We start from the raw sequence: 15,544 nt of genomic DNA, 5'->3' as shown, positions 1-15,544 counted from the left end.
GTATTTACAAATAAGTGGGCGTGGTTTTGGGTTGTTTTTCGGTGTAATTTGCATTGAGTACATAACTTTTGACCCCCCCCCCCCCCCACCTGGAAAGCGTCGAAGTAGAGACAGTTGGGACAGTCTTGTTGATAATATGAGGGGCTAAAAACTCTTGTACACTCCAGAAAGGTTAGCAAAGCACGTGCATGCGGTTTGAACTTACTAAAATCTTCTTACTAATATAACTACAATGAGCGGATTAGGAGGAAATAACACTGTAGATCCCGATCTGAAGCAATTATAAAACTCGTGTAACTAACTTTTCCTTGAAATCTTTCGTAATGGCAGTCTACTTCGCTATGTGAAAAGCGAATGTTGAAGACATTCGAACAATGATAAACTTTCCTATCCATGGAATTTCTAGTTGCTTTCGAAATGAATGTAAAATTTTCAATAAATAATCAACAAAACTGCAATATGAATATTTGTTCAACAGAAAGTTTAAAAACTAAGTTTCAAAATTCATAAATATGTAGGGAATTTAATTTTTCCACTGACTTCCTGCAAATGCATCACTTACCCGGAATTGGAAGCGTTCGTTGCTCTGATGCTATGTATCCTCAACCTATTTGCAATATCCAACAAATCTTGCGCAGATTTTCTCGAAGTTTTGTCTGCCATAGCTAAATTCCTGCTTTGAGAACTGAAATGGAAGAAATGACCCTCAACCCAACAGCACAAATGCAAAGTTCCGATGAAAAGACCGGCCGTTGTTATTTGTTACCACATGGGCTGATGTTGAAACGCTCAAGGCTCAGCAACCAATCACAGGACACGTTCAAACTTATTACGTCACAATTAAATGGGCGCTTTGAAATTACCATAAAAGTTATATATAAGTGAAATTTGAATTATGCTTCTCGAGTGATGGAGACATATTGGGATAATTTGATAAATAATTTCACAAAAAAAAAAAAAGAGTCGATTTCATTCCGGCAAATGATATCTCAATAAATTGCGTTTAATATTGTGCTACTTGTTTTGAAATGACTTTCTGGTAATAAAATGTACAAGCAAGAATAAAATTTTTAGAAAGTGATGTTCCTTTGATTGTTTGAATCATTATTTAGAAGCAAAAAAAAAAGATTCATCGTCGGATTGTCGATATATTTTTTTTTTTTTCAATGCAAAATGATTTGTTTGCTGGAGGAAAAAAAATCAAAACAAATAGAATCAAAAGGGAATAAACACAAATAGAAGAAATACGAACAAAATGCGAAAAGATTTATCGTCCTCGTAAAAAAATCAACTTCCGTTTTTTTAAGCGAAAAGTTTTAGCTGCTGCAAATAAATAAATACATAAACGCATAAAAGCTATGGATGACGCAACTCACTATCTACCAATCACTTTGCGAATAAAATTAATGCCAAGAAGCAGCAAAACGACATCGCCTGATCTTGAAATCCCCTCGTTACGAAAAGCATTAGATTCCGTGACTCGCTATCTACCAACCACGAAGACAATAGATTGAGAAATAGCTCACTGTAGATTCTTGAGAGATAGAACGAAAAAGCCAAATAACTACAACGTGAGGGAAAAATATGATTGATCCAATAAATTAAAGAATTATTGCATCCTAGTCGGAAGCTATAGGCCCGGGCCTTGAGAGGATAGGGCGACAGGGCGACACTGACGCAAAAAAAGAGAAAGAAAGAAAAAAGAAAGGCAGAAAAAAAATCCGAATAAGAGAAAACGTAAAGATTAAGTACAATTTACTTTTTTTTTTCTTTTTTGGTATTTTCTGTCGTGGCACTTAAAATAAAGTAAATTGTTTTCTAGTGAGCAGTTTTTGATATTTTTCCTTTTCCCCCTCTTTTTTCCCCTTTTCTTTTCTTTTCCCCTCTTTTTTTCTGCTTTTCTTCCTTTCCTTTTCTTTTTTTGGGGGGCAGGAAGGGGCCGGCGACATAACTGACAAGGAGCCCGCCTTGACTCTTTGCGGCCCTGTTCGCAAGCCAGAAACTCATTTTCCTACTGATATGAAGAGCAACGTTATAGTGAAATAAATAAACAATCTTGATTGCTCAAAAAAATAATAAATAAATATAAGAAAGAATGAAAAGAAAAGGGTGTACGTCAATGATGCAATATCGTTTGCTTATGCTCTAATATTGCAAATTAAATTAATAAAGTTGAGCAAAAGACAAAAAAAAGAGAGAAAGAGATAGAAAAGAAAAAAGAGGGGGGGGGAGAGAAGAGTACAATACAAAAACTACTGTATTTGCGTTCTAGTTGAAAACAATACAGTAAATTAAGCACAAAAAGAAAAAAATATTAATATGGAAATGCCAAAGTACCTGGCGATTTTTCAGCTCCAAAATCCTATTTATATGATCTTCGATATTGTTCGGAGACAGACATTTTTACGAAATGGACGCCCTGAACAGGGCCGCAGAGAGCCAAGGCGGGCCCCTTGTCAGTTATGTCGCCGGGTCCCTTTCGCCCCCCAAAAAAGGAAAAGAAAAAGATAAAAAAAGAAAAAAAGGGGGAGGGAGAGGGAAGAAAAGGGGAAAAAAAGAGGTGGAAAAGAAAAAAATATCAAAACTACTTACTAGAAAACAATTAACGCTATTTTTCGTGCCACGACAGAAAATACCAAAAAGGTAAATTATGCTAAATCTTTACGCTTTCTCTTGTTCGGAGTTTTTTTCTTCCTTTCTTTTTTTCTTTCTCTCATTCTTTTCTTTCTCCTTTTCTTGCGTCAGTGTCGTGTCGCCCCCCCCCCCCCAAGCCCAGACCCTTAGTTTCCAACTAGGCTGACATGGCCTCTCGTCGGGCCTGGCCTTAAGAGCAAAATGTGAAACTCTAATGATTTTGGAGGGGAGGAGGCATCAAAGCCGTAGCATTTTGGTGACCTTTTTCAAACAAACTAGAAGAGGGGAAAAAGGAGAGAATGAAAGAAAGAGAAGGAAGAGGGAGGGAATGTAATTACCTGATCAAAAATCTGCAACTATTGAAAATTTAAACATCTTTTTAAAGAAGTAAAATTTACTCTCCAACATTATTTATTTTCTTCTAATTTAAAATATCTTCTTTTTGCCAAAGACATGTTCGTCTCTTCTCTTCAATAAGAAAGAAGACTTTTGAAAAACATTCAACTCAGCATTCTCAGTACGGGCCCTGTGCCCTTCTTGTGGTTGTGCCACCGATAAAAAGTGCTTAAAATATATTATTATGATAGTGCAAAGTGGAGTGGTAGTAAAGACGATTTGGTGTAGAACAAGAGGGGGAGGGAAGTACATCAACTCGAAACCCAGGCTCTCCCCATGGTTTGATCGGGATCAGATTCTGGAGACCAGCTTATTCCTATTAAAGAAACAGGATGGATAGCTCAGTAAAGTAGAGCCGTGCGAAAAAAAAAAAAAAACGAAATTTTTGTTTTCGAGTCGTTACAGATTGTGCTGAGTAATTACTAAGTTATCAAAAAAAAAAAAAATATATTAAATACGCTTATGTCTTCAGCAGCTCCAATGCGCTCTAATAAATATATTTTTTTATGAACAATTCGAGGTATTCTTTAAAAATAATTTCCCTGAAATTCGTTTTTTCTTTTTCTTTTTTTTTTTTTTTTTTAAATGCTGCTCCATAAGCGTTGCGAAAAACACTACTGCCCAAAGTAAGTAATTATTTGGGGCACGGGGGGGGGGGGGTAGAAATAGAGGACAATATTGAGAGGGGATATCACTTTCACTCAAAACTTTCATTATATACAAACAAGTGCCTTTTTCAGATAATTTTCGTGAATTTTAAAAGTAACACAGAAACTAAAAGAGTTAATGAATTATTATAAAAATTAATTTCCAATGCAAAAGGATCTGTTGAGCAACTTGTGTGCAGAACAAAAGTTAACTATTTTTGAGGTCATTTCTCATTCAAGCGTTCCCATGATCGTTTAAGTGGGTATACCCTAGCCTTCGAAAACCTGATTCTCTGTTGACCGTGCGTTCCCATTTCTAAACGATTTGCGAAATTTTCATCTACGATGTTGAGCTCTTAAAGAAATTAATTACTTGATAATAAGAAGATGAAGAATATGGAAACATGGGCGTCCATATGGGAGGGGGCGTCAAGTGGGAACTCAAGCCCCCCCCCCCTCCTTTAGAAATTAGAACTTACTTGCTTTTAGTGCTTTTTTCTTTGCGTAAAAACATTTCTTCTCCAGCCATTAATGAATAAGTTATTAAAAATGTCAAATTTTAATACCTCTAATCTGTACTGAAATTGGTTTGAATGGGGAAAATATCCTGCTAAACCACGGAAAATATCTGAGCCCCCCCCCCCCCCTTAAAATGTTGCATGGGTGTCCATGCATGGTAAGACATCAATTAAACACTTAGTTTAAGACAGTTGAGCAGTAAAAGCGTTGAAATAGTAACTGATTTGTAACTAAAAAAGAATAATTCAAACAACAACACGCACACTGAGAACTTAAAAATGGAATTGAATTTCTGTAACTAGGCATAAAATGTTTTCTCCCTGCTAAGGTCTTCGTCAAAGGGATGGAGGGTGTTCCGCTCCCCCGTTTTTCGAAAATAGGGACGCGAATTTCATTTTAAAAATGGATAAAAAGAAAAGAAAAAAAAAAAGAAAACCTCCGCATTCTAAAAAAAAAAGAAAGAGAAAGAACATATATGAACAACTGGAATAAAAGTCACAAAAAATTATTTTTTCAGCAATATTAAAATTTAAAAAATCTATACTAATACTATTAAGAGAGAGAGAGCGGATTTTTGTATGTTTATATGTTCGAGGTAATATCTGCAACCACTGGAGCTATTTGAAAAACTCTTTCCACTATATGAAAGGTGCATTCTTACTGAGTGACATAGACTATAAATGAAGTATATATGCTAATTTTTGAAACCAATAGTTTGTCTTTGCTACCAGTTTATGTTTCATACTGATCTATTCTTACATACGTAAACACTAGGCGTTGATTGTTCTGCACTTGCAATAACAAAACAGTCGAAGGTTCCCTTTGAACTAAGTAGAAAGGAATAGAATCAAGTGAAAAAAAAAAAAAAAAACAAGTTTGCCACATAAGAACCGCCAAAACCTTTTCATGTTTATGGGGCTGTAAAGGAGCATTCTATTAACCCTGGAAATTGCGAACCATTTACAGCAGCAGAACACTGTTAAAAAAAACTTGAAAATTCAGGTAATTTTCTGACTGATTTTAACAGAATATTTCCGTAATGCTTCAAAATGTATTTTTTCCTTACAAAAACGTAAACATCCCGACGAAAACGGAATTTTTCCATTTCTAGGGTTGCCGCTGTGCTGTACTTTGCTCCGATTAGTCTTCAAGTCATGATAAACATCACTTATTGATAGTGCTTATTAATCGCACTGTTACATTTTGCTAATTAAAAGCATATTTAGAATAACAACTCAGATGCTGTAGACAAAATAGATAGCTTGCTATTTCATGTCTGGAGCGTAAACATACTCGTATGTCGAAATTGTTTATACGCCTTTGAGCTTTGTAGGTTTGGAAAAATGTTCGCGCCATTTTTAGACTGGCAGATGTGTTTTGATCGCCCTGGTGATTTGATGTGGGTTTTACTGAGTCAGTATTAGAATATTTTTGTGGTTTTAATATTTGAACTTTGAACAATACTTTGAACAATTCTATTTGTTAGTCATATTGTGTGCTCTAGCAGTGAGAATAGTTTAAGGATCTCGTGTTATCAATTTAAAATAAAGCCTATTGGATTAGCTGTATCCAGATGCATTTAGCACCGCTGGTCATATGTAAGTGTTGTTGAATATCTTTTTAGAATTTATACAACTATTATAGAGTTATTTTTTTATTGCTCTTACGCATTCTTGAAAGTTAATACACTAAATGCCATTTCGTATCTATACCGGAGATTATCGTGGTGTGCGAGCAAGATAGGAAAAATCACTCTTTTTTTGGGGGGGGGGGGGGGATTCGCTTCACAGTTTGAAATACTGAAAGTATAACTATTTTAAATCTCTAAATAAAGGTGTATTGTTGATCTTTAATATATACAATACAAGTTTTGGCTACAATTAGTATTTAATTTAATTTATTAAGATCTTATCCAACAACTTATTTGAGATTATTGCAAGTTTCTTGGAAAAACAGTTCGGGTAAAACGAACTGATTGATATATGCTTAAGTAATAATGATTATGTACTAAAAATCTACGTTGCGATTCCAATGAGTGAAAAATTTGGATATCATTGGGGGGGGGGATGTAGCAGCTGAACCAAAAATTCTTCATGTGCATGTCAATGATTCTGTTTTTAAACACAATAGATATGCGGTACTCTCTATCAGGTATATTATTATATGATAACGTCAACCTGCTTTTAATAGCATTTTATTTGACATATTCTGCAAATAAAAATATCATATTTTTCATGTATGTTTTTCCATGCCACCCCAGACAATGTACGACGAAGGGAATATCGAACAGTATCAGCAGGGATAATTGGTGTCCTATTCAAATCCATCAATTTTTCTGCTAGTACTATTTGATTAATTTGACTCATCTGAAGTTGATATAAAAAGTTTTGGTCAGCAAATGGATGCTTGGTATGTTAGGTAAGTTCTCTCTCCAGTTGTTAATTTAAAAAATCGTTGAGTAACAAATGCGAATAAAAAAAAGTAATAATTTTAGAACAGTTAACTATATCTGTATTATATATCATTTTAAAGAACTAAATTTTTAATGAAACGAAAAGTCAATACTTGACATATCTTTTTAAATATTTTTTGAAGATAAAATCTTTTTACATAAATACGGGAAAGTGAGAAATGGAAAAAATATCGCAATGAAAAAATAAGGAACGTAAATTCTGTTAAAACACAGAAAGATCGTAAATGAACGGAAAAATAAGAAATGGAATTTTCGTTCAGTCACGAGAAATTTATAAACGGAAAACTACAACTACGGAGAAATAAGAAATGGAACTTCTGTTAAATCACGGAAAGTCATTGAACGGATACGTAATATTTACGGCAACTTTGCTGCCGGTACTTTCTCCGTTATTTTCAGGAAATTTTTTTAACAGTGAATGTTAATGCGTCAAAATTTATTAAATGAATGACACATTAATACGGTGATTCCCAAAGTGTGTTCCGCGGAACCCTTGGGTTCCGCCGAAGGGTGAGAAGGGTTCCGCCACAGTTGTTGCAAAAAAATCCACAGTAACTAGTGGAAAAAAATAAAAGAAACAAGATCAAAAATTCACAATGTTGTGCTACATTATAACTATTAGTCGTCATTAGCCGCGGCGTACTGGGCCGCCTAGGTAACGGAAAATTTTCGGTCCGCCGATGCCTTAAAAGCAGCCATTATTTTTAAATGGCAATTTTGTTTTCATGAAAAATATTTTCTTTTTAAGCAATATTTAAACATTACGCATACTTACAAAAAAAGTGACTGTGTACTATGCTTCTCATTTTCATTTGATCACACTTAATCGCGTTTAAGTTGAGCTTTTTTATAATGTCAGATTGTCTTATTTTTTGCCATTTCATTTGACACTTTTCCCACTTCCAGGTACTTTTTACCTTTCAGGCGCTGCTACTTTTTTTTTTTAGCGGTGCAAAGTATCATTACTACTCAAGAAAACTTTATTTTAAATTCAAAACATTACTAAAGGCGTAGCTTAGGGGGGCAGGGAGACATCTGTAATAACCGGTTGTAAAACCCCGGGAGAGTAAAATTGAAGTTATTAAATGCAAAAATAGTTTTCCCAACCTTAAATGAACTAGTATGTTGTGGCCATCACGAAACTTTCTACTATATTTTTCCTTTTTCTGATCCCTCCCCATGTTTGACGAGGAAGCAATATTCATAACAAAAACAAAATTACGCATGCAAAAACTTGACGACCATCCCAATTCGCAACTCCAACGAACTATAGGGGGCACTGCAGTCACTGTCTAATGGCGGACGAAAAAACTAAATCAAATGCACGTTGTAACGAAGAAAATGCTAATAAGCCTAGTAAACGTTGTTCGTATGCACGATTTTTTCGCTTTATTCTTTTTAAATTAATTTTCAAAGTCTTGTTGATATTCTGGCCCACGTAGAAAGAAATGAGAATTCAAGAAGCATTACATTACTAAACGTCAAACATTAATGCAAACTACGTAGTTCGTAGTTCTAAGCAGCCATTTTCACGATGCTGAATTCGATATTTATCAATTCTTGATAAAACTAAATAATAATTGTGGCCGGACAAGAATAACAATTAAACTAACCGCAAATTTAATATGACAAAAATATTTAATATTACAAATTATTACCAAAAGAAGATGATACTTCTTTGCTTTGCTTTGGCTAACGCTTATTGTTTTGCATTTGTAGCTGAGTTATTTCTCTCGAATTCCCGAATCGGTTAATTTAAAATTTTTCTGTTTCGAAGTTTCTAATTTCTGAGTTACGATTTAATTATGTCATGTTATACAAATCATCTACAAAATTCTACTGATATATGGTGGTAGTTTTCTTTTCAGTTGATTGACCATTATTTCTTTTTACTTATCGAATTCTGTAATCTTACAACCATTTTATTCCACTCATAATAAAAATTAAAAATGGTTTAACTGAAAACGCGAAATCTCGCCAAAGCTACTTTGCTCGCACAATACTAAAACTATAACCCTAAACAAATTTGGCGAAACCTTTCAGCTGAGAATAAAAGGAATAAAGTAAATTCTTTCTCGGTTAAACATTTTTCATTTTGTTCTAACATAATATATTCAAGAAAATATTTTGCATACTGTCCATTCCAGCTAAATGCTGCTGTAAAACATGGTTAGTTAAATTAATTTAAGACTAAAAAAAACTCATATTCTTTCAAATTCATACAAAACAATAAAAATTTTTACCTTGCATAACGTTATCCAAGTTTGTTAATCCAGAGTTTTCGCTTTCACCATTTAGAAGGAAATAAGGAAAACTAACATTATTTTGAGAAGCTCGAGACTACTACTAAGGGATGAATTAATTTCTGTAGCTGAAAGCAAACTAAGACACATCGATTGCGTTAATAAATACTCAGAACAAACTGCCTCTGTTTACGTCAACAGACACACGTGGAACGCAACGTGGCAATGTTTTAGTTTCATCCGCAGTTTTGTAAATCACCGCAAGGTAGCGTATTCGAGCGCTGGAGTTGCGAATGTCTGAATTATTGTAAAAACAAAACAAAGAGCGAAAATTGAAAGTTACTTTAAAAGCCATACTTGAATTAATTACAAATATTTTATTTATTAACAAACATAAGATGGCAACAGTAAAAATTTTAAATCATTGAGATAATATTTCCGATCATTTCCATACAATTAAAATCACGAGAAATACGCAGACGACAATCTATTACGATTTATCTTTCTTATTCGCAACTCCAACGAACTATAGGGGGCACTGCAGTCACTGTCTAATGGCCAACTTAAAAACTAAAACAAACGCATGTGGTAACGAATCAAATGCTAAAAGTGTTGTGATTTTTGTTCGTATGTATGATATTTTTCGCTTTATTCTTCTTGAATTAATTTTCAAAGTCTTGTGGATATTCTGGCCCACGTAGAAAGAAATGAGAATTCAAGAAGCATTACTAAACGTCAATGATTAATGCAAACTACGTAGTTCGTAGTTCTAAGCAGCTATTTCCACGATGTTGAATTCGATATTTATCAATTCTTGATAAAACTAAATAATAATTGTGGCCTGACAAGAATAACAATTAATGCTAGAAAATTTAATGTGACATTACAAATTATTATCGAAAGAAGATGATACTTCTTTGCCTTGCTTGGCTAGCGCTTATTGTTTTGCATTTGTTGCTGAGTTATTTCTCTCGAATTCCCGAATCGGTTAATTTAAAATTTTTCTGTTTCGATTTTTCTAATTTCTGAGTTACGATTTAATTATGTCAAGTTATGCAAATCATCTACAGAATTCTTACGGATATATGGTGGTAGTTTTCTTTTCAGTTGATTGACCATTATTTCTTTTTACTTATCGAATTCTGTAATCTTACTACCCTTTTATTCCACTCATAATAAAAATTAAAAATGGTTTAACTGAAAACGCGAAATCTCGCCAAGGCTACTTTGCTCGCACAATACTAAAACTATAACCCTAAACAAATTTGGCGAAACCTTTCAGCTGAGAATAAAAGGAATAAAGTAAATTCTTTCTCGGTTAAACATTTTTCATTTTGTTCTAACATAATATATTCAAGAAAATATTTTGCATACCGTCCATTCCAACAAATGCTGCTGTAAAAGATGATTAGTTAAATTAATTTAAAATTAAAAAAAACTCATATTCTTACAAATTCATACAAAACAATAAAATTTTTTACCTTGTATAACGTTATCCAAGTTTGTTAATCCAGTTTTCGCTTTCACTATTTTCAATCAACTCATATTTTAGAAGGAAATAAGGAAAACTAACATTATTTTGAGAAGCTCGAGAATACTACTAAGGGACGAATTAATTTCTGTAGCTGAAAGCAAACTAAGACTCATCGATTGCGTTAATAAATACCCAGAACAAACTGCCTGTGTTTACGTCAACAGACACACGTGGAACGCAACGTGGCAATGTTTTAGTTTCATCGGCAGTTTTGTAAATCACCGCAAACTATTCGGAACTATCACCGCAAACAATTCGGAACTCCAGCGCTCGAATACGATATTCGAGCGCTGGAGTTCCGAATTGTTGCATTAATAAAACTATTTTTATTTGCAAAAAAAAAAAAAAAAAAAAAAGAAAAGAAAAAAATCAACACCTCTTAGAGCGATTGGAGTCAAAGTTGAACCAAAGCCTGTTTACGTATGGATTCACATACAGTGGCTCCCAAAAGTATTCGTACACCTACGACTTTCAACGAAATAGGCCCTAATCCATTGGTTAGAATTAATGTTTCGGATTAGGTATTTAATTTTAAGATCTATGATCAACTTTTAACAAAACTACATGAAAAGTTTTTAAAAAATATTAAAAATTATTTTTTTAAAAATTAAAAACCAAAAAGTGGCGGAAATTTTATGTCACAAAAGTCTTCGTACACTTTATAAAAAAGTCTATATATTATTGACTAATCTAACTTTTGATTAAGTTATTAATTAGTAGAAAATCATACAGTATTCATAACACCTCTTAAACGTCTGGGAATAGATTTCATTCTTTTTCCTCCTCTTTTTTTTTGCTTTATTTCTGAGTAAGTGTTCAACCACACTTCGAGTCTTACTGTTTTTAGCTCTATTTTCGTCTTAAAGCCCTATTTTCGTAATCTAGCCTCCAGATATCTCTAACTACGTTACATTAAGTTCAAATCTGGAGATTGAGGGGGTATTTTCTAAACTTTAGGACAATTTTCGAGATTCTAGAAGCAAACGTTGAAAACCGTGTGCATCTTATCATTATCTTGATAAAAAAACAAAGTTGTTTCCAATAACCAAATTTTTGGCTAAGAGTTCAAAATTGATTTTTAAAATATTTAAAGGAACAGCATGGTTCATTATTTCATCAAAAAATTACAAACTACCAAGTCCTGATGCTGATATGCACCCTCACACTAGAACACCTCCACCGTCCTAATTAACTGATCCAAATAAGTTCTTAAGATTAAGTTCCTAATTTTTTCTTCTACTTACAGTTAGACAACAATTTAACCAAAAATGTTGAATTCATTTTTATCTGTAAGTAAGACGTGATTCTAAAACGTTTTTAACTTATTTATCATTGATTTTGTGACGAAAAGCGTAAGCTTTCTGTTTTTCGCACGACCAAGAAAATTTCTGCGGGAAGAGGTCCTATTTAATCCAGCCAATCAGAGAACTTGGCGAACAATTTTAGGAGAAAATTAAATGTAAAATGTTTCATTTAACTCTGCAGAAACTTTTACAGCACTCAAATGTGTATCTTTCATAAATTTTTTAACTTTAAATCTCCGATCACGTTTTGTCAACTTTGCAGATTGACCTTTTATTACCTTTTTTTCGGTCCGATTCCTTTCTTTAAAGCATTTTATCAAGCATTTTACTATACAAACAAATAAATTAACTAATTTAGAGATATTTTAAACCAATTTACCACTCCTGTGGGAAAAAAATTCAAAATTTGAATGGTGTTTGCGTTTTTTACGAATACCAGCCATTTTACAGTGATAAGCACAATATTAAGGAATAAATAAACAAAAAATTAAAGCCAAATGATTTATGAGGGTCAACACAATGCAAAAATATTAATAAAACGGCATATGATAATTTTAATCATGAATTTATTTGAAAATATTTGTGTGTACGATGATTTTTGTGGCGTGTTATTTCTCTGTCTCTTCGTTTTCTGACCCATTTCAAAAAGAAGATCCGTCAATATTTTGAAAAAAACAACGGGTTGTATTTAGAATGACATAGGATTGATGTGAGAAAATATTGGACTTCATATTCGAATTCAGTTTCGAGTTATTTTGGTTTTACCAAAAAATTTCAAAGTGTACGAACACTTTTGGGAGCCACTGTATATTCCAAATTTCAACCAGAACGTAGCATTACTTCTTGAGATAGGGCACTCACAATGGAAAAAAAGAACGGGCGATTGCGCTACCCCCTTTTTAGCTGTTGACACCAAAATAAAATCAGCTCTTATACCCACTAAGGCCTACTTGTCAAAAAAATTTTGTTTGATTCCGTTCGTTATTTCTTGAGATACAGCAGTCACAATTGACGACAAAAAATGTTATCTCCATCTAATCCAATCTAATATCCAATCTATCCAATCTAATCTCCATCCCTTTATTTCAATTTATCAAAAAAAGACCGAAAATTACCTTTTTGGAATTCAATTTCAAAAAATTTTCAGGGAGAATCCTGAACTCCAATCATTTTAATGTCACCCAAGATTTAATTCAATGAATTTAAATCAGAGGAAATTAAGAAGTTCATTTCATTCAGAATAGAAATTTAAAAAGATGGCTTACTATTGCGTACTTAATACATCAACTTTGGAAAAAATAATGAAGCGTCCCAAACCCCATCCCTTTCTCTAATGTTATCAAAGATGGCCTGCAAAGGCATATTTGGGATCTCAACTTCGGAAAAATTACGTGGGTATGTCTCCGGTTCAACCTCTCCCATCATCATTAAAAAATAATCTTTTTTTTTTTTTTTTTTTTTCATTTTTAGTACTTTAATTTCGAAACATTTCCAGAGGAGAACGCCCGATCTACATCCTTTCCTGTAAAATCACGAAGAACGTCTACAGTTACAGTTTTAGGACTTTAATTAGAAAACATTTTTGAGGAAAACTTGTGAACTTCTTATCACCCATATCATTGAAACTTGTCTAAAATTTTGTTCCTAGCACATCATTCTCAAGAACATTCCGGAGGAGCGCCTCCAACCCCAACATTGCGCCAAAATGATTAAAAAATTGTCCATGTTTTCTTTTTTATTACTGTAATATCAACAAACTTTTGGATAAGTTCCCAAATCGCAACCTTTCTGATGCCATCTAAGATTTCTTACTATTGCATATTCAAGATTATGATTTTGAAAAATTTCCCTTTCAACAAACGCTGTCTGAGATTTTCCACAACAGTGTTTTATCATTTAACTAACAGATCAAAAAAATTTCGTCTCCCAGTCACGAACAATAATGGGGTTCCTTGAAGTAAATGTAAAGCACCAAGGGTTCCGTGGCCTAAAAAGTTTGGGAACCGCTGCATTAAAGAAATGAATGACTTGAACAGTAAAATCTATGCTCATATTATAAAGAGAGAGAGCGGATTTTGTATGTTCATATTTTCCGGACAAGATTGATACCTGATTGCAACCTAGTGAAATGAGTACGTTTCCAATCACGCAACTAAATTAGTAACCGATCAGTGACTCGCCTAAGATACCAGAAAGCAAATTGATGTTTATCGATATACCCGGTGGAACTGAAAAAAGTTTAATAAATTTAACCAAAACCAACGAGCAGGCTGAGGATATGCGTGTAGTTTTTTTTTTTTACTTAATTGCAGCAATTTTACTTAGTGGTGGAAAAACTGACAACTCCAGATTTAAACTACTTTGAATGTCTCCCTTCAGAAAGACTCCGCACGTTTCATTAAAAACGAGCTGATGTGTGCATCATATGACTTCCTTTTACTCTAATTTAAAGATAATAGTGCCTCGGAGTGAGCAAAGAAGCACTTTAAATTCTTTCACCCCAAGTTTGTTGTGAACAGAAGCAAAGAAAACGTTCTATACACATAAATTTTCGCAATATTGGCAGTTTTAATGTGTTCAATGGTTTACTCTCTAAATATAGCCAAATTGAAACCAGATTTAAAAAAAAACCCGCCAAATTCGTCGCAAAGTTGGCAACAAAACTTGGCGACCAAAAGCTTGGCAATATATTGCCAAGTATTTTCCAAATTATAGCACCGCTTGAATTAACATTAAAATTAACAATGATTTTACCTCAAAAAGGTGTAAAAGAGCCCCTTTGGAACGTCCGAAAGCAACCAAAAGAGAAGGTGCACAACTAGACCCCACTTGGAGTCTATATACCAAATTTCAACTTTCTAGGACATACCGTTCTTGAGTTATGCGAGATGCATACGCACATGCACACATACGCACATACATACGTACATACGGACGTCGCGAGAAAACTCGTTGTAATTAACTCGGGGATCGTCAAAATGGATTCTTCAGGTGTCTATACGTTCTTAGGCATGTATCCACGTGTGGTCGAGTTGGAAAAAAAAAAAAAAAAATCAATATTCATTCGGGGCGAGCAAAATGGAAATTAAGGCCGATTTTTGAGTGAAATTTTTTTTCGCGAATACAATACTTCCTTTTTTGTAAAAGGAAGTAAAAATGGGCCATTTGGAAAGCATCTTCAAAAGATGTACCTCATAATGTATTACGGATGTTCGTAGAGCCACTGTTTGAATATAAAAGCCGTGGATTCTAAAATAACTAAAAGATTAGGACAACATTGAAAGATGTGTCATTTTAGCATTTGCCCCCCCCCCCCCCCCGTTGACTCTTACCAAACTATTCCTGTGGTTCCCTTGATAAACGCGTAAAGATATATTTTAAGTCTGTTTAAAGTCGTCTCCTTTTAAGAACTCTGTTCGATCTGTGTGTCTTAAGAACACTTTTAAAAGCCCATATTTATTCTATTAAAATTAAAGGTGGTATTCCAATAATTTCGTTGCGAAAGTCTAATTTAACTTATGTATGCAATGGAACTGGACCTCAAGTAAAATCAATATGGAGTAATATGATTTACCGTATTATTTTTACTTGGCCAGCAGCAGGTCGGTCAGGAATACTTCTCGAAATTCCACGGTCCTTGCACATTTCCATTTGCAATATAAGTAATTGTAATTTTCAATGGAAATTTCTTATGCCTTCACCATCATCAAAACTGAAGGTCAAACGTACAACGTTATATTATACATGGGAAGATTATATTGTTCACGGGGAAGTAAAGACTCTTGATTAGGAAA

General features: G+C 33.7%; 1 protein-coding gene across 1 annotated transcript in view; it reads right to left on the bottom strand.

Annotated features, from left to right (window-relative positions):
- The window catches only part of LOC129217413 (transketolase-like protein 2), a 36,781-nt gene extending 36,019 nt beyond the window's left edge, over positions 1-762 (bottom strand). The window contains exon 1 of the mRNA XM_054851712.1: positions 563-762. Coding sequence (XP_054707687.1) covers positions 563-663 — 101 coding nt within the window. The 5' untranslated portion in view covers positions 664-762. The remainder of the gene's footprint in view (positions 1-562) is intronic.
- Positions 763-15,544: the final 14,782 nt, after the last annotated feature.

This window comes from Uloborus diversus, chromosome 2, assembly GCF_026930045.1.
Source record: "Uloborus diversus isolate 005 chromosome 2, Udiv.v.3.1, whole genome shotgun sequence".
Taxonomy (NCBI): domain Eukaryota; kingdom Metazoa; phylum Arthropoda; class Arachnida; order Araneae; family Uloboridae; genus Uloborus; species Uloborus diversus.
This window is presented reverse-complemented; position numbering and strand designations above follow the sequence as displayed.